We start from the raw sequence: 20,419 nt of genomic DNA, 5'->3' as shown, positions 1-20,419 counted from the left end.
GAACTCCCAGTGTGTGTTTGCGTTGCGTGTGTATGTATGAGACTCCTGTTCTTTTCAATCTGTCTGGGAGAAGGAGGGAAATAGCTTGAATAGGTGCCCCTCAGAGGCCCAGCGGAAGCCAACACTCCCAGAGATCAAAGTCACAGCCCCAGAACAGACAGCAGCAGTGCTGCCTGCCACCCGGTCACTCTTTCAACGACAGTAGCTATTCATCTGCAGATCAGGCCCTGTCACTGTTTGTGTCAAACCACTGCTGCCACCATCGCCACCACTCCTTCTGGAGGGGAAGGGAAAAAATTCATTATCCATTAATGAGCTCTTCACAGCCCCTGATCCCTGAGGCAAACACTGCTCCATTCATAAAAGCTCTCAGCGGCTGGCCAAGGGGGACCAGACGCAGCCATTTCACAGCCCTTGTGCTATCTTGCTCTGCGTAGACCTTTTTTTTAACAGTTATGAATGAAAGACACAGACAAGAAGGGAGGGAAAGACAGGCAGACAGACAGGGAGGAGACACACAGACATGCACTCGTCTTCCCTAGTAAATGAAAATAACTAGCAAATCAGGTTGAGAAGGTGTCCTACAAAGCCATATATTTATAATGGGGGACTGAAAATTACTGAGAGAGAAAATGATACCCAAATACTTTTTCAGTGATTCAAAGCTGTACATATTGATGGCTAGAAAATGGTATTTAGAGATTTGCTTTTGGGAAGTGGCTTGTAGGTAAAGTAGATATGCATTAGAGCAATGGTCCAGGGCAAGGGTTAATTGATTTCTAAAAGCCTGTTTGTGACAAAGTTTCCTTCCAGAGCCACTGTGTCTGAAGGCACCAGACATACCAACTGGGAAATTGGAGACATGTACCACACTGTTCCATAACATGAAATAAGGTGACATTAGGTCACAGTGCCCAAGTGCAGAGTCCCTGAAATATCTGGTTTTGGTGAACAGACCAAATTAAAAGGATGTGTGCATGTGATGGTTTTAGTGAAATATAGGAATGTGCTGACAGGACAGAACATGGATAGTATGATGATCACAGGGAGACCAATCAACGATGCCCAAAGATGAAAAGTCATCAGAGGGGAGAAAGAATACAAAAGGAGGGATTTCAGAGCAGCAAAGGCTCCCTGAGTGGGGAACCCGAGGCTACCAAGGACAGAGGGCATACCATCAGCCTGACTCACCCACCCCACTGGGGAGAACAGGGTGGGCCTTGGCCTTCAACCTCCAGGCTACTGACCACAGCATGCAGAAAAATTGCAGACATACTTACACTACATCCCCTTGGGCTACCATCCTTGCAGTCTCACAAACAAGGTAGGGAGGTCCTGAGTCATTTTGTACATAGGTAACATCAGAAGCGCCCCTGGGCCTGAGAGCAACTAATGCTGATGATTCAAAAAGAGGGACACTTTCTTCTGAGTCATAATTAACCCAGGTCCCTTGGGGGCGGGGGGAAGAGGGGACATGGGACGGTCCCTTAGGTGAGACATAAAAGCAAAATACTAATTCCTTCTGGTTATTCTGGTCATTCTAAAAGGCATCAGGCTTTTTAGAAAAGCAGAATGTCAATCTTCTCAGCATGTCCACGTCTTCCAGGGCACCTAGTGGCCAAGGCCTCCTTGAAGATGGCATCCCTTAGCACTAAGCTGTTCAGCAGTGACTTAGCAGGAACAGTGCCATTCACTGCATCACTATCACAGCTCTCACAAAACCTCTGCTTTCATTAGAGATCTTCCATGAAAGCATTGCCTCTGACCATTCCTTCTTGGCTTGTAAAGACTTGAAAAGAACATGGCACCATGTGACTGGCATATTCTACCCTCTCTGTGAATAACTGGCTGCATGCAAATATTTAATCAGCCTTGTAAAAGTACTAGAAGATTCTGTAAATTAAAAAAAACCAGGGAAGTCTCCTGGTTTTAGCACAGTAATCCTTCCTTGATACACCTCCTGGGACCCTCTCTAACAATGTTTTCATTTCAGTGTTCAAAACAGATCCCTTTATTTTCAAAATTTTAAAATTTATTAAATCAAAACAATGGAAGAACATTGTTGGAAATATCTCCTTTGTTGAATGAAAACACATGGTAAGTTCCTTGCGCAGAAGTGCGTGTGTGCAGGGCACTGCCCTCTCCCCTACCATGAAAGCCTGTAGCCCCATACAGGACTCCCAACTCTTCCCTTTCCCTCCAGTGGAGAGTTGGGGGAGCAGCTTCTCTCTGCCAGCCCATAGAGAACACATAGCACTCTCCCCTGAAGCCTTCACACATTCAAGTAGAGGTGCCAAGTACATGGGGCCTAAGGGCCCTGGCCCCGTTCTGGAAGAGGTCTCTCACCTGAAATGCATAAAATTTTCCACATGTGCACCATCTTAGCTCCCCCTAACACCCCTTGGCAAATATAAAAGTTGGCCCTATGCATTCAGGCAATCTCCTATGCAACTGATGGCAATGGCCAAATTCTCATCTAAATCTGAGCTGTTCTGGGACCCAACTCAAAACCACCCAGTCCCAGGCTGGGGAATGCAAATGTAAGGCAAACACCCTCCTGACACCCTGCACGTCCCTTGGACGTGTTGTTCGTTATCAGCCCTGCTGCTCTACCATTTCACCCTAAAGCGAAAGGGGAAGCAGCAGAGAAAAGGCAAGGTCAAAATGTCCCCAGGTACCACACTGCAAACAGCCTCAATGCACCAGAACACTGTTTTCACTTTGGTTGTGACAGAATTAGTTTTGGCTTTATGTAAAACTATGGGGAAATATAAATGAGACAAGTGCATGTGAATGTGAAGTCAGGCACTGCTCCTGTACACATCTGAGGATCCCTATTGATGTCAGTGGGCACTAAGGGGTGATCGGAGCCTCCAAAAATCAGGCCAATTACAGTTCAGGCAACTAAGGATCTAGGAACCTTGGGATGTGTAAGCAAACATGTCAAAAATATAGGGCCAAATCCTTCCACCAACATATAAGTTTGATGAAAGAAAAAGAAAGAATATTTGTTTTTTATTTCAAAGTATTTAAAGCCAATTTTCTTCCTAAGTGCATGCTTCAAATCATGCAACTAATACAGGACCTGGTGGGCATTTGTGAGAATCTGAATTTTTGTAGCCTGGATCATTGTGTGGTTTCAAAAACTGTTTTGTTCCAAATTGGAATAAGAACAAAAAATATTAAAATTTCCCACTAAATAAAATTTTCACAAAAAGGTTTTTTCAATCAATAATTTTAGATTATTTTAAATTTTAATTTCTGCTTTTTAATTTCTAAAACGTTTGAAGTATTTTTAAAACAATTGAAACATCTTAGTCTGAAGGTAACAAAAAAAGATTATGACCATATTGAAATGATGGTTTTCACTTTTTTCCAAAAATTACATTTTATCTATATTGATATTTATAGATAAAATCATAGAAAAGGGCTCAAAAGGACCTCCAGAGGTGATCTAGTCCAACCCCCTGCTTAAGGTAGTATTATCCCTATCCACAATATCCCATACAAATCTTTGTCTAACCTATTACTAAAACTACAGAGTCAATCTCTTTGGACATTTCAGTTTCAGTAAAACATTGTTTTCCAACAGAAAATTTATAACTGGAAAATTTTCAACTAAAGCTGTACCTGGGTACTTACCACTTCTGAGAACCAGGTTTCTAAGCTTGAGGCCCCCTCATTCAAAAAGCTTAACTAAGGATGTTGTGAAACTGGAAAATGAATGAGGCCCAACACACTCCATAAGAGACTTCTATGGATATCGCTGTACACTGAATCAAGCCCACAAGGACTAACATGGAGGAAGTCAGAAGTAGTTCAAAAATAGGAGAACTGGTTGAAAACTAACCAATGTAAAATGGGTGGTGGTGGGGAAATCTTCTGGAAAAAATTCACAATTGTGAAGTAGTTTCCATTTTATCGGGTTCTAAATAGAAAAGTGTTTCTTTTTGTTTTCCAAAAATGTTGGGCGTTTTTAAAGGATAAATTTCCAAATACTGATATTTTAGATTTTAATTTTTGCCCTTTCTCCAAATTTCCCTTGGCCTCCTTTTCTCCACTGCATTCCACAAAGCAAATGGTGTCTAGGGTTGACTTTTATCCAGCATTTTTATGTTTCAATATGCTATTCTGTAACTTTCTAAACATTGTTAATATTTGGGAGAATTGGAAAGTGGCAAGTATTAGGCTTCAATTTTCCTTTTGCCTCACTCTAGCTTTCCCAAACTTGAATAAGTTTTGAAAAGTCATAAGCTGCAGGGGAAAATAGAAAAGGAAAAATAAAAGTAGTAGTAGTATAAAATAATAATAATAATTCATATTATAATTCAGGGGCAAAAAGGGAAAGAGGAAGAAAAACAAAAATGTGAAATTTAATAGCGTACAAATACCAGCCATCACTTTATGAAAAACCTAAATATACCATAATAAAGAAAAACAAGACTATAAGGATCTTCCTCCCACAACCAATCCATAACATAACAATCATGTTTCGCTTAATAATAATAATAATGAATAGTTCCCATTTGAAAAAATCTTGGGTGAGGGGAGGAAGAAGTGTAATGACTGGCAACCATGGAAGTACACTGATATATTTAATGTAGGAAATCTATAAGCAATTATTTCATATAATTTGTGCAAATTCAAGGAAATATGGCTAGTTTCAAGGAAGGCTATAGCTGCACTTAGCCCTTCAGTTAAAGTGCTGGAGGATCATACCATAATTTTACAAATTGCTTTGTGCAGAAAATGAAACAATGTTCACAAGGGTCCCTTCTGGCTTTAAAAGCTATAAATCTACAATGCAACACTACAATGTAAAAGGACACAAGTTAGAAGATGTTCATAGCAGCACCTCAGCCAAACTGCAATGCTGATGAAAAAGGCTTTAAATATCGATTCCACTAGAAAGCAGTGGGATAAAATCCTACAAGTGCTTCACAGTTTAAGCATGGAGACTTAACTAGATGTAGCCTGACTTAAACTCAGCATCTGTGTTTCCCTTTAGACTTGTGGCAATTTGGCTATTCTGACATTGGCTAGTGGTAGAGGTATCAGTACAGCAGGGCCAGCCTATACTCAGTGCTCAAAGACCAAGTAGACCAGGACCCAAGGGGCCAGATTTATGCTCTAGTTGCACTGGTCAGCTCTGGCGACAAGGCAGCTGTAAACCCACTTTAAGTGGTCAGTTAAACCAGGTTTATGATGACTTTGCATCATTGAAGCAGCTTGTGGCAGTGAGAGCATACTGTTGAATCCAGCCAGGTACGGCAAGCATTAGGGCTGCTTCTCCACCCTTTAACGGCAGCCTTACCTTACTGAACACTCACTGATTTCATTGAAGTGACACTGATGTAAAAATGGTGTAACGGAGTGGAAAATCAAACCCATAAAAGCAGCTGCAGGCAAAGTAATACCTTGTTCCAGCAGTTTAACTTGTATGGTTTTGATGAAATAACATTCCAGCAAGCAGTGAGATTGCATGAAAAGTACTTGTGTATGAAGGCATTATTGTAACATAGATTTTGGAAAAGTCCAAGTCAAAACTATGATAAAGGGCTGTGCTTGCCATATAGAAGTAATTTCTTTTGGGAAACTGATATAGTGATTGAACAATCAGCTTATGTTATTTTGAGACATCTAAAAAGAATTCCTGAAAGCAAAAAACAATTTAAATGAGAAAAAAATTTAAATCAGTACCTGCAGATCCTGCAAAACCTTGTTCTCATTAAGGACTTAATCTCATTAATGTCAAAGGAATTACTCCTAAAAGTAGACACATGTGAGTAATGGTTTGCTAGACTGGCCTGAAAAATTGTATTAGTAAATTCTAGAAATTGACTGTTTTTCTCTCTTTTTTTTTCTTTCAATCCCTTCTTGGGCTCAAATATGTTTCTGGCATATCAGTAGGGTTTATTTCTATTTCTATGTGCATTTTTCTTTTTCTTTTTTTTCGGTATGTCACTTTTCTTGTCGGTGAGCGTGTATATTATATATATTATATATTTTTCTATATGCAATGCTTGTTACAATCTAACGAACATAATTTGAATCACTGTCTAGTAAACTCATGACCTGCTTGACCCCTTGTGTAACCAGCACACTGCTGCTGTCACTGAGTTTTCATCAGGCACGGTAGTCAAGCACACCTATAGTATCATATGTTCAAATTTCCCTCAGCAAAGGATTCTTTCTCCCTATAACCTCCTGCATTTCTTCTTACAGTCGTTTTATTTTTTGACAGCTTCTCTCATAGTTTATCTGCTCTCAGGCTACGGTCCTCTGTGAATTATTTTCAATATACATCAATACAAGGAAATGCAGAATATCAAGTATTCACCTACAGTGATCCTTTTGGCCTAGGCCGTACAATCTCTGGGCCAGATACTTAGCAGGTGGAAGCAGAGCTATGCTGCCTTATACCAGATGAGAAGTCTTAAAATCTGGCCTTTGAATTATATAGAATCACTTTGCTGGCTGAAACAAAATGTTTTGTAACTTCAGGTACCCTAAAATGTCTATAGGTTGTATAAACTTGGTAGTGGTACTCTCAGCTTGCATATTTTTCATAACAAAATCCTCTCCCACAGTTAACAGTAATTGTCAGTAATACGATAAGATCTTAATACACTTTTCCTGATTGATTAGAGCCTATGGGCTCCTATACCCATGCAGGGAGCCTACTCTAACACGCTGGAAATCCAGCACGTCGGAGCAGACAGGCTTTAGCGTCACGTGTATCAACATCCCCATGCTGAAAAAATGACAGTGGGGAGCTCTGAACTTAAAGTTCATTGAATGAGCTTTAGTTCAAAGCACGCCACCACCATTTTTCAGTGCGGGGATGGTGATGCACATAACAGTCGGGTGTTCTTAATTAGCACAGCTCGCTAATCAAAATATCACCACCCCACGTCTCCTGGAGCACACATAAAAATGCCCTGTAAGTCTCAAAGTGCTGGGAAACCTAAATCATAAGTCTAAAGGGGAAAAACATTGAAACCAGCCATGAGTAATACCTCTACAAGTTTTGTGGTAGCTACATTGAAACAAGCCATGAGTAAATGCCTCTACAAGTTTTGTGGTAGCTGCCCTCTACATAACATGTAGCAAAGAAATCATCAGCAGGATCTGGTTGACATTACTTGATAAAAGACCTAAAATCTGAATGGTATCAGGACCCCTGAATATAAATCAGATCTGGATTCAAATGACACTTGGGAATCTGGACTCCTCCACCCCTGCAGGCACTGCCTCTCTCTCTCTATCTCACCCCAGCTCATGAGAGCCCAAAAAGAGAAATCCAGTTATGGCAGCACCTTGCCCTGTTCCTGTCTATGCCCATGGAGGGGGCAGAAGAAGGTTCCCAAACCCTTGACTTCAGAAAAGCTCTTCAGTGGCCAGGGAAATTGAAAGGAGATGTGTTCCATGTTTTTAAAAATCTTGGAAAACCATGATACAAAAGAGCTCCGGCAAGGCCCAGAAAATCATGCTGTGGGCATTACAGTCTCCTTCTCCAGCCCCCTAAAGGCCATGGCTGGATTCTCCCCATCAGATCCACAGAGCTCTTTGGGCACTCAATGCTATGCTCCTGCCTCTGCCCCTAGCACAGCCTCATGCCTCGAGCTCAGCACTCTCCCCAACACTGCAGCTCACTTTGTCTCCCTCTGCTCCTGCCTGTAGGCCTTTTCCACCCCACCCCACACCCCTCAGCAGCCTCCCTTTTTCCAGTCCTCAAGCAATCTTACATTGCTCTCTCCATTCCTGCTCCACCTAGCATTTTACCTCCAACTTCTCCTCCATCTGCTCCCTTCTCTTGCCTTACCTCATTCCTAAATGAAAATATCAACAAAGATCTGAAAGGGAAAAACAGAAAACTCACCCACTGCCTACATAACATCAGACCTCTGATCATCCCCTCCTGGCCTTTCCTGGGCAGCCTGTTAATGATCACCAAGCACTGATCTTTATAATAGATCTGGCCAGGCCTTCCTTCCTTCAACTACTCTAATCAGATTTTGTTTACTGAATGTAGAGCTCAGTCATGCAACCCTGACTTCCACCCAATGATTCTACTCATGTGAGTAAGACCTGTACAATACAAGATTCTTAATCTTTCAGGGCACTGAGGATGCATCCTTATTAAAGTGTCATGACTCCTTGTAGCCTGGTGATGATCAGATTTTCAGCTGGTGTAACCAATGGAACTCAAGTCACTAGGGCTTCCCTGATTTGCAGGGAAGGATCTGTGAATCTGGCCAATCTAATTATTCTCACTATCATCATCCTAGTACACAAATGAGAGGCCCATGCTGCATGTCCGTGCAGAACGCACTGCACACAAGCAGAAAAAGAGTAGTGGGATAAAAAGAATAAAAAGGTAGATTTTTCTCCCAGACTACACGAAACCAGAAGACAGACCTTGATCAGTTAGTAAGACCACAAAACATCTATTTGCCAGTACCTGCCTGAAGGGAGCTATGGACAATATGTTCCTGTATGAAATCAACAGGTCTCTGTGGACCCTTCCCACAGCTCTGTGGGACACAGGACACACAGCCCTATTTACCAGGATTACCAATGCAGAATTTCTTGCGGTTCACTTTTCCTACCCTTGGTTTCCCTTGTCTGACTGCACCCCGGAAGAGTCATTAGAGCAATGAGTTTTGGCTCTGTCTTTTTGTAACATAACACTACAATAAATGAATATCTACTGGGTGTTGAAAAATGTAAAGAACTCTGACTGCCAATTTCACACTAAGGTGCTTTAAGTTAGATACCTAAGTCTGAAGATGGCCACCTATTAAAAAACAGCCTGTTTCCCCAAGGTGATGGGCAACAACAGCTACCAATGATGTCCATAGACACTGTAGATCCACCACAGCACTGCCAATCAGACTGCTTCTATTTAAGCACCTAAAGATCTGCACCACTATTGGAAAACAAAATCTCTTGTGTGTGCTGACTGCAGTGTTGGTGAGGAAGGTGGTGAAGGACATGAAGCTGCATTTTCCCAGTTTCCTTTTGGTTCTCTTTAGAATCTTTGCCACTGAAAATGCTCACCTTTCAAAACAAAAGTTCATGACCCAGAAACTTCTAAATGCAATGAGCGGGTGTCAAAGGACAGGCATTTTTCAGATGCCCAGTTCAGAATACAGTACATTTATATCAACATCACCAGCACCGGAAGATAGTAATAACACAACACAGTGCATGGTAAGAATGGAAACAAACACATTGTGTGAGTGTGAGCAAAAGTCTCCTGTTAGGTAGGTTTCATTTCCCAAAACATGTCTACCACTGAGAAACTACTGCACTGGTGAATTAGAAATATGGTCCACACAGCTGGTAGGGAAAGGGAATATATAGTTAAATCTGCCAAACCTTTTCTGCAGGAAGAAAAGATAAGAGGGTGGATGTATTTGTACCTCCTGCACAGTGCCTTTTCATAATGCCAGGCCATATCCTGTCACTACTCCCCTCACCACATTGCCAGCTGGTGCTAAATGTTTGTTGTTGTCTATCATCTGTCTGTGGACAGGCACATTACCTATGAATATGTTCATTCTCTGAAACTACTCCATGAATATGCTGTGCCAAGAGATTTCAGCCTGTCTATTGCTCCCAAGTCATGCACTGCTAGGATTACCTAGCAGGCATCTGGACTTAAGAACATAAGAACAAAAGAAGTACTATGCTGGATCCATTAAGTCCTGTATTGTGTCTCTGACAGTGGCAGGTAGGACACTCCTTTGCAAGTAGGGCTGGTTACATACTGCATGAGAACCTTTTAAGGGTTATGTAGGATGCTACTCAATATTAGCGCTCTTAGGCGTGCAAACACTTACATGTGAGTCACAAGATAAACCCAGAGATTTCAGGTAGGAATCCATAGTGTCAAAAATATTCTGACCTGCTGTGGTCTTTCTGAGTTCTTTGCAACAGAAAAATTGCTTTTTTATTTTTCCATAGTCAAGAAACATGTCAAAACTAAGAGCTGGTATTTTCCAAGGAGTGCCTTGGATCTAACAAGGGGTGTCATGCATCTAAAAAGTTTAAGGACTAAGCACTAGGGTCACATGGAGAATCTTTCTCTTGACATCAGCGTGGGCTGGATCACATGGATGGCATGTTTCTGGGAATCTGATCAGAATCCCACTAGAGTCTATGGGTAGCAACTGAACTGATTCCTGGACAGATATAATGAACAGGTCTTGCATTTTATTTCCATTTCTCTGACCAGTGCTTTACCCCCAGAGGGGCTGCACCTGTGACAAGAGACCTCTGGACTCTTCCAATAGCTTTTTGCAAACTCGTGCAGCCCTGATGGAGAGAGCCAGTGAGAAGAGATTTGGTTCTCTCCTGGCTTTCCCTGACAGCTGTCCTCTTGGATGTTATGCTAGAGCTGGGACCAGGAACCTCTGGAGCGGAAAGGACTGCCTGCTATAGCCTGAGCCAAAGCCCCTGAAGCTGGGGACTATAACAACTCACCAGTATGTCCTCTGTGGACTACAAACTGGGGGAAGCATAACACATATTCACCAGTGACTTGCCTGTGGGCTTGCTAATATTGTTCTGACCCATCCTTTCCTTACAGCCTTCTTTGCTGCTGAAACCATCTTAAAGGGACGCAGTAAATTGCAGGCTTGATTCTGCAGAATTTGCTCAGGCCAGGTTCCCTAAGAAAGAAGTTAGCTTGCACCCAGGTAAGGACAATGGAACTACTTTCTTAGGCTCAGCACCCAGGACCATTCAACTGTTCCCAAAATCAAATGTGCCTTTGCGCAGAGACATGTGCGTGCTTTGTGTGCACTGTGCAATGGGAATAAGCTATTTTTGTGCACAGCTGTTTTCACTTGCAGGCTCTTCTGTCAAAACCAAGGACTGTTGTCAGGAGGTGACAAACAGTGATTAAGGGAAAAGGGAAATAGGGGCACTCTTTCCTGTGCTCCCCAGTACTTCCCCTCTCCCATGACTGAGGTGGGAAAGCAGTGGAAACAGCAATAAGAGCAGAAGCCTGGCTCAGGGGTTTCTGGGGCTCCCACCCAACTGCCAGCAGAGGGAGTAGTGGTGCCCATCCTGAGATGCATTCTCTGCCTCCTCTTTAGGCAAATGTGTCACCCAGATTGCTCTCCACTCCAGCCGGAGGAAGGAAGGGGATGTTACAACCCTTGCCTTCTGCAAAGTACTAGAGAAAAGAGGATCTCTCTTTTTGAAACATGATTTAAAAGCCTTCTGACCCACAAAGAGCTGCATGGTTGGACTGGAAAGAGTCCCAGCTCCCATTTGAATTTCTTGTTCCAAAATTCTTGAATTTCTTGTTTAAGTCTAGTCATCTGTAGCATGCAGAGCACTCCAGGGATGTAGCCCTGATGAGTTCCACACACACCATCACTGCACATACACACCTGCCACACACAGCATAAGGGAACACTGCACAAACACATACTGCACACTACATGCACACATGCTGTACATACATACTTTGTTCAGCATACATGAATGCTAGTCAAACACACCCTGTATGCAACATGCAAGCACATCTCCTATATGCATTGTCTAAAGGGCCAATGCCCATATTCATTTGCTTGCATGGTGATAAGCCTACTTAGCAACACAAATTCCTTTCTGAGACATTTCTTCTTTTTCCCTTCTCTTCTTCTTGAAGCTTTGTCCTGCCTCAAAGGACAGTATTACGCTGCACCACTCAACAACACCAAGAAATATGTTGACAGCATCCAGCATTGGTGAACTCCTCCTCTTAATCTGACATCTTCTAATCACCATTTCCAAGCATCCCAAGGAAACTCTAAATGCAAACTCTAAAGTCTAAAGCCCTTAATTCAAAGCAATTCATTATGAGAAATAAACAGATTCTCCTTAGGCCTGAAGAAGGGTGTTTGTGCCCAAAAGCTTGCAAAGAACAATTTTTCCAACTATTTAGTTGGTTGGGTAGGACTGTAGGTTGGTCTAATAAAAGATATCACATCTGCTCAAAGAGCCTTGTATGCCTATGTCCTTAGACCAATGCAGCTACAGCCAACAACCCTACTAGTAATACTGACATTTGTAAAGCCTTTCTTTAAGATGGAATATAAGCAAGACTGGGGTCTCACACTGCCTGCCAGCAATCCCGTCCCTTCATCCCTAAACAGAATGAAACTCATCAGAAGGCTATAAAATAAGTTAATTTGCTCCACATGCAACACTCAAGCTATGCACTAAACTCCACGAAAATCTGAATGTAAATCAACAAGAATTAAACTGGTGAGTGTGCAAAGAAAACAGCAAGGTTGCTGTCCAGCAGTGTCTGCTCCTTTAAACTCAAAAAGCTGATTGCACTTCTCTTTAGTGAGCCACACTCTAGTTACAGTGCAGTCTGTTTCTTATGTCAATCTCCAATAGTCTGTCCTTTAACTGTAAGTGAAAGCAACTGGTCCCCTACTAAGGCACATCTGCTCCAAGTCCGTATTGCAACAGGGAAAAAAAATGACACCTTCAGCTATATAAACCCATAAAGATTGTCTGATTTGGTTTGCCCCTGTTGCTATCAGGAAAGCAACCTACTGGGTTAAAGACTGGTGACATCTGCTAAAAAATGTCAAGAGTGAGGGGAACAGAAAGGTAATGAATCACACTGAATACCGAATGCAGTGCTAGGGAGAAAGTCCATGCCACTTCACCATCCAATCCACACTGAAGACAAGAGCCGCGGACAATTGCTACCAAGTCAGTGTATCTAGTTATCAGTGATCTACAGACATAGAGATCTCTTGCCCTCAATATATACTGAGAGAGACATATGTCAAAAAATACATGAAGAATATGTGAAGCATGTGAAATTGAGCTCTCAAAAGTCAGGAAAAGACCCAGTTAACTATGGTCCCTTGCACATACAAATATGACACAGCCCATATTGAAATAATCACATGCTCTTCTCCCTTAAATAATATAGTGTGATATGATACATTTCCCTATGACCTGAAAGACAAAAGTGTAGCAGCTTTGTTCTTCTCTGCATGCATTTTAACTGAGAAACAGTAGCTTTCTCTTGGGGAAGGGGTAGTTAATGGAATTTCCTAGGGAATAGTTAAGACAGAAAAAAAATCCGCAATGTTGAAATATTTGATGAGCCATTTACCAGACTGCCTAATACACCTTATAAATCTGCAAGAGTGAACCCATTAGATGTGCAGCATCAGTAATTTGCTGAAGATAGACATACTGCCCATCATCCCAAGACTTCCAAAATCAAGTCATACCACACAACAGCATAGAGGTAGTTAGCCATGTTAATCTAAAGGAAGGCAGAAAGCAAAAAAAAAAATCCAACTCCACCACTACCCACCAAAGACAAAAGAGCCTCATTTACCTTCATCTCGTTTGCGTTTGTTGCTTTCGGCACTGGGGGATGTAATTCCCAGAATTCCACTAATGGAGTAGGAGGAGCCTGCTGAGTCAGTGTTCACTGAAGACACTTGGGTCACAGACCCTGTGGAGGCTGTAATTAAAAGCAAAGCAGTTAGTATGAGGACTAGCTAAAGAGTGTATGTGAGCCAGGCCCCTGCACTTGCTGTAGGAACACCCTAGGATGTGATAGAGAGTTTTGCATTTGGGTGCTCTGAGCCTTAATACTTTTATCTGACTATGAAAGTCACCTCCTATATAGTAGGGCATGCACTCACAGATTGCAGGGGATCCTGTATTCCTTATGTATACAAAGTCCCACTGCCTTCAGGAGAGGCTTCATGTGTGCAACAAATGTGGTTTGAGGACCCAAAGTAGTGTTTGTGGCAGGGATTTGTTCTGTTCACTTTCCTGCTCTCAGCACCACTGGGGTCCTATTTCCTGGTACCAACTTTTCATTGAAACCACCAGCTGGTAGAACCAATGAGTTGCAGAACACAAGCACTGAGCATTCAAAAACCATTAGTCAAACTAAAAATTGTCAGATGGACTTAAAAACTCATTTTAAAAATATGGGCCTTTCCTGCTTGCCTCTTAATGCTGGAGCACTGATGATTTTGACCTTTTCTCGAAAAAGATGAAGGCTAGAAATGTACTTTCATTTTTTTCAGGACAAATTTGATTCTCACCTAATGGTTTAATTCCAGCATCTGGGACTTTAAGTTGTAGTAGTTTATTTATGGCTTTTACTTAAATGATACAGTAGAAATATTATTATTATTGTTGTTATTGTTGTTAGTAATAGTAATAATAATTACACGATTCGTGGTTATTGGTAAAAATATACAATACAATTACACATTCTCCAAATTTAAACAAAAGTAAAATTAGACATAGTATATGATACATAAGAATAAATAAAACTAAGAAATATAAAACAGTAGAATAAAAAAAATAAAAACAAGGAATTCAATACGATTTTGGTCCTTATTCTTTGAGCAAGTAACACAAATGCACCTGCAGATGTTAGGACAGGCTGTAAGTTCTTAGAAAGGAGCCAAATTGTTTTTTCTTCATTAGCCCAGCCCTTAAAATTTTCCATGAATGGAGAGATCCATTTCCCTCTTATTTCTTTAAAGAATGAGTTAGGCCATTGTGGCAGTGCACCTTTGGGTGCTTGCCACCTTAGGGGCTGATGGCAGGCAGCCAGCAAATGCTTGATTAAGGCAGCCATTTTAGGACCCAGCACACACAGGCTGGGACAGCAGTCTGCTGCTAGCAGCCAAGGGAGTAACATCAGCCAGCTGAGCCACTGCTCCTGGAACAACCTGGAGGTAAGGGCAGAAGCTATGGGGATGGCAGGAGGCTCCTGGTCCTGGGCATGACATGAAACTGCACCCTACCAGGTAAGGGGGGTCTGGCAGGACAGCCCCCAAGAAATACCAAATCAGTTACCCCTCCTTCCCTCCCAGTGAAAGGTGGGTAGGGGCACCTTAACCCTGACCCCCACCATTTGGTGAGTAATTGTGAGAGTGGGGTGGGGCTAGGCACGCCTATAGAGAGGCAGCTGAGCCCAGCAGGGGTATGATACCCCAGAGGCCCCAAGGCAGGTAATATTAGTATGGAGGCCCATACAGAGAGGCACTCAAAGGACTGTGCATGTGTGGGGTGCAGAGTAGGGGTGCTGAGGGCGGTTTGAAGGGCTGTACCAGGCGTGTACTGAGTAGGGTTGTGAGCGGCAGTTTGAAAGGCAGTACATGGGCCAGACCCAGGAGTGAGATGAGGATCAAATTGCCCAATGTGGGGCTAGGGGTAGAGTCAGCCCAGTGTTTGGCACAAGGAAAGGCCACATAGAGTAGAGGAGCTCGAGCTAACTGAAGTTGCTGAGTGTGGTGAGCCAGAGTGAGAGTAGCAGACCCTGAGGGCTGAGTGGGGATGCTCAACAGAGCAGGACAGTAAAGAGTGGCCCAATGAAGGGTGGAGTGCAAGAGGCCCCTGTGAGAGGGGGGAGGAGTAAGTTTGAGTGTGAAAGAGGCCCAGCAGTGTACTGAGTCTGTCCCAGCCTGAAGCCAGGGAGCTACAATAATCTGGATGCCATCTGTGAGACATGGGCCACAGTGTAGGGAAGGTATGGAACCATGGATACCACCTCCTGACATCGGGGTAGTGAATGGGCAGCCACCCACTTAATGTATTATGCTAACATTCAAGTCATGGTAGGCGAGACAGGGAAGACTGCCCTAGGCAGGTGGGCAAGCTATCACAAGATCTAGCCCCAGGAAGACCCCCTGTCACAACCACAAATAGTGATTTAGGTCATCTATCTTATTCTTCCCAAAAGAGCATATCCTACCTGAATATGGGGTCTGACACTACCTCCCCATGATAACTGCAGATCTCATTAGAGTGAATCACAATCTCATAATGGCCTCTCATTGTTTGTGGTTTTGTATTTCAGATAAATAGTTTCCTAGACAATGATTCTTAACCTGAGTGCTGTAGCACCTTGGGGTGCAGTGAGATCCTATGAAAAGTGTCCCAAGGTGTGAAGAGATAACCAAGGTGTGAGGAGATAAATAGATAAGTGCAGGCTCGGGCTTGTCTCTGCCTGGCCAATCTCCCATCCCCACTACCCAGCCTCTCTGCAAGGAGCTAAGTACTGTAATATATACATTAGTTTTTTTCAAATCGGGTGTCACTCAATTCACAAAAGTTATAGAGAGGTGCCTCGAGTCTAATGATGGGTGCTTTGAGTCTAGGGTGAGGTACCTAACATCCAAAAAGGTTGAGAACCACTGTTCTAGAATAAAGGAGTGCTTTATTAATTTAAAACAGGGAAGTTTAAGAAAATTTCATTGCCTGTATATCTGTCTACATGGTGACATATTTAATTCTTAAATTTATATCCTGTTTTACATATGGGAGAATATTGGGTTAGGCCATTTGTCCGGAGAAGCATATTAATATTATTTAACCACCCAAATAAGGGTTTGGGTGGTTAAATAATATTTAACACAAATATTGGGTAGAAGAGAAGAGGCTTCTAAAATGCATGTCTTAGGGTGTCCAACATGTATATAAGCACTATATTTTATATACTATAATTTATTCGGTAATCATCTGGGGCTTTAAAAAAAGTTTTTAAAACAAAACAAAACAGGTAAAGAGACCAAATGAGATGAGAGTCATGATAAAATCATGAGAAGTGGCAACAGTGGTCAGGCTGACCCCATTGTCCACCATGGCAACCAATACTGTCTCATTGCCTCCTTGTACTCTTCCTTCCATTGTCTTTGTCTTATACTTAGGTTATCAGCGCTTTGGGGCAGGAACTATTTTTTTGTTCAGTTTTTGTACAGTGCCTAGCTGGTCCAGGACTAGGGCTCCTAGGCACAACAATAATAATAAAAACAGAAGCAGCACAGAGTTCATCCTGACTGCACGCTGCTGCTTTGGAAGCCTGGTTATGATGTCATTCAAACAGTTTTTATGTGCATCTCACAAGGGTGCACACTATGGTTTGTCCAGAGTTTATCTTTTTAAAGTGTGCTCATTCTGGGTGAAATTAAAATATAACACCATGTTGGAAGCCAGTACCAGTAATTAAAAAATTAATGCAATATGGAGTTAACCTTAAGTCAGAGCCCAAGGCTGCTGTGTTTTGACTGGTGGAATGGCAGTGTTGGCAACCCAACCATCCTAGTATCTTTTGGTATTAAACATCCTGATCCTTCAATGCCTGCAGCAAAGGAAGAAGGGTCATTCCCCAACACGATACAGAATGTTAAATATGATGAAAATATAAGTCTACCTTCCTACCACAGAAACCTTTTGAGGATGATTACTCAAGACAAAACTATATTATCTAGGTGTTTAATTATCAGTTTTCAGCTTTAAAAGGTGAATGGGATATACCCTGAATATTATCTAATGTTTAGCTCTTGTATAAGGCACTTTACATCATCAAATCTAAATAAATTAGCTTATAAAACAACTCCTATGAAGCAGAAAAATAAATATTAGTATACCTTCTCAGGAAACTGAGACATGAGAGTTAAGTGACTTGACCAAGGATACAGAGGGAGTTAGTGACAGGGCCAGGAATTCGAATTCATGTTCCAATACAAACTCCAGATGCAATCTTGGGTTTATCATTTAATCTGTCTGCCACAGCCTTTTCAGCCATATTTACATACTGCACAGGAGTGTGAAGAGAACTAGTCAATGTACTATCTGGATTCTGTAGGCAGAAACAAGTTGCACCCAAGCTCCAGGTCTCCAATGACTGAAAGACCACCTAGAGGTAGGGTAACAAGGAGACCTGCTACACGCCACAAGCCAGAAGGGGCAGAAGCAAACAGAATACTCCAGGTAAGGCTGGCACACCCAGAAGCTGTATGGGATGTAAGTGAAAGTAGTTTTCCTTGGTTAGAACCAAAACTGCAAAGCAACTGCAACACTGGTGCTATCTTGGAGGGGAGGGGAGTATTATTTAGTTATGTAAATTTAGAGCTGCCAGCCAGGATTGTCATTGTTATTGTTACTATGCCCATGTGCACGCTAAGGTTCTCTACAACTGACTACCAATCACTCCATGGTGTCAGGGATGATCTGAACAGACATATATCCTCTGCAGCATCAGGCCAAGAGCCCAGAGTAATGTGGCAGTGGATGGGGAAAGGGATGGGCTAACACATTGCCATTTCATAGCAACTAACACTTGCATCATTATGGCAAGGGGAGTCCAGCATCAGCAGCCCACTTATACACTGCAGCAGTAGCATCAAGGTGAGCCATTTGGATTCAGTCATGGGCAGAGCAAATTGCAGTTAGGATTTGCCAATACATAAATAAATGCTAAGTCCTCTGAAGGCAGTGGGAGTTGCACCATTGATTTTTAATGGCAGCAGAATCTGTCCTTAAACTATCATTCAGACTACTTGCTGAGGATCTCATAGGCATTTCTAGGTAAAAAGGTTCAAGATATTCAGGCAGAGGATAATTGGTTTTGGCTTGGTTCATACAGCTGTAAGAATCAGACTGGGCATTTGCTATCTCAAAGCAGTTCCCAAGTACTCAGTTCAGTTGCCCAACCTCCTCAAATGAATATGTATTATCCCCATTTCACAGAGAAGGTCACTAATGTATGAACTAATTAATGTCCCAATTGTGTCATCTTCACTCACACTAAGTAGTACCTTACCTCCCAGCGAATATTTGTGGAAGAAGGGGCCATAAATAGGGGTGTTTCAATAATGACCTAGTAAAATTCCCAAACTCTTCTGGAAAAAGCTGAGGACAGAATTCACACCTCCTGAACACTGCTCTCATGCCCTCATGACCTAACCATCCTCCCTGGCTTTCAATTGAGGAAACTTCCATGGAACACCTGTCTACCAAGAAATCCAATACAAATTTCACTTTCTGAAATGTATGGACAGGAGAACCAGTTCTGGTTCAAGTGGAGTAAATAATGTCCAGCTTTGCCTTCCATAAACTGTGCTTGCAAAAAAACATATTTTATTTGAGGAATGTTCCACCTCACCATTTGGATAAAATGTGTATAAAGAAAGCACAAGCAGCATACAAGCAGCTGTCTAGGACAGCATTTAGAGAGATCTCACACCTTCACTGAAGAGAAAGTGGACTGAAACTATAGGCTTCATAGACAAAATGAGTATGTATGCTGATCGGGTAACTCTCTCCAGATGCGTGTTCCATCAAAACCCAAGCAGGGCACATCACTCTTGGCTGAATACTGATGGTCTGTATCTGAATTGGGGAGGAGCAGGGAAGAATAGGCAGAGAAAGTTTGGAAAGTTTTGCTACCTCTTCACTCAAGACTGCAGGTCCACAAAGGATTATGGAAGGGATGGTTGATAAAAGAAAAAACACATTCAAAACTACTTACTGACTAATGATGCAGAAAATGTTATGAATAAGTATCCCTTTCTTGATTTATTACTTTAATTATCTGACATTCTATAGACCCCCATTAGTAGGGTTTTTTGGTTTAGATTTCAATTTTCTGTCTCATGGTGAAAGCTATTTATCATAATAATCAGTAAAATTCAAAACCTTTTAGCAGTATTTATAAAATTCATTTACCATGTTCAGCCCTTGGAGAATGACAAAGAAGGCGCATTAGTACGTGTGCTGAAGTGTTTTATGCAGAATTATCTGTCCATAAGAATGATTAAAAGTTCTTTAGAATATTCGTATGCTATTATATTATTTTCAGTATAGAAAAAGTTTTCCTTACCTATGCTGTGACTAGAGGCTGGGACTTGCTGGTTAGGTGGCTGCTGTACCTTGGTCCGTATGATCCTGCATGCAGTTATAAAGAAACAAATGGCTACTTACTGCTAAACATGCACACTGTAGAAACTGTAGGTAAATAACACCATTGCATGGGGACAGGGCATCAGACATTATTCTGTCAATTCGGGATACTTTGCTCAGAAATAAAACATCATTTCCTTGGATTATTACATCAAACCAGAGAAAAAGAAGGGCGAGTGGGCAGGTAAACCTCTGGGTAAATTTTCAGAAGTGCTAAAAGCCCAGATTTCCTAAGGCCTTTAGATGCCTAATTCCCACTGATTCCATGTGAAATCAGTGGAAGTCAGGCAGGTAAGCACTTTTGACAATCCCACTAACTGTCTACCTGCCACTTTAGCAGCTAAATGCCTTAAAACTTCTGGCCCTGGGTCACTTTATAATATTGAGCTTTTCTAAATTGCTTAGGCCCACATAGGCATTTAGGCATCTAACTCTTATTCAGATAACCTAACTCCCATTGAAAAAGGACTTTATGCACCTAAATAGCTTTGAGGATCTGGACCTCAGGCACTTTTGAAAACTGTACACCAAATGACATGTGACATTCAACCCAAAAATCCTTGGACCAATGCAAATCGTCAACATGCAGTGATGACATTGGCATAAGTGGGGACTACAGATCAGCTTCTGCTCTCTTTTTCCTGACTGAGCAGCAGGAGTAACTCCCTAT

The 20,419-nt window shown here is 42.0% G+C and overlaps 1 protein-coding gene across 1 annotated transcript in view; it reads right to left on the bottom strand.

Moving 5' to 3' along the window:
• The window catches only part of PAX5 (paired box 5), a 245,753-nt gene that overhangs the window by 198,965 nt on the left and 26,369 nt on the right, over positions 1-20,419 (bottom strand). Inside the window, exons 5-6 of the mRNA XM_059723539.1 lie at positions 19,670-19,734; positions 13,373-13,501 (exon numbers count right to left, since the gene is read on the bottom strand). Of these exons, the coding sequence (XP_059579522.1) occupies positions 13,373-13,501; positions 19,670-19,734 (194 nt within the window). The remainder of the gene's footprint in view (positions 1-13,372; positions 13,502-19,669; positions 19,735-20,419) is intronic.

Source organism: Alligator mississippiensis, chromosome 3 (genome assembly GCF_030867095.1).
Source record: "Alligator mississippiensis isolate rAllMis1 chromosome 3, rAllMis1, whole genome shotgun sequence".
NCBI lineage: Eukaryota > Metazoa > Chordata > Crocodylia > Alligatoridae > Alligator > Alligator mississippiensis.
This window is presented reverse-complemented; position numbering and strand designations above follow the sequence as displayed.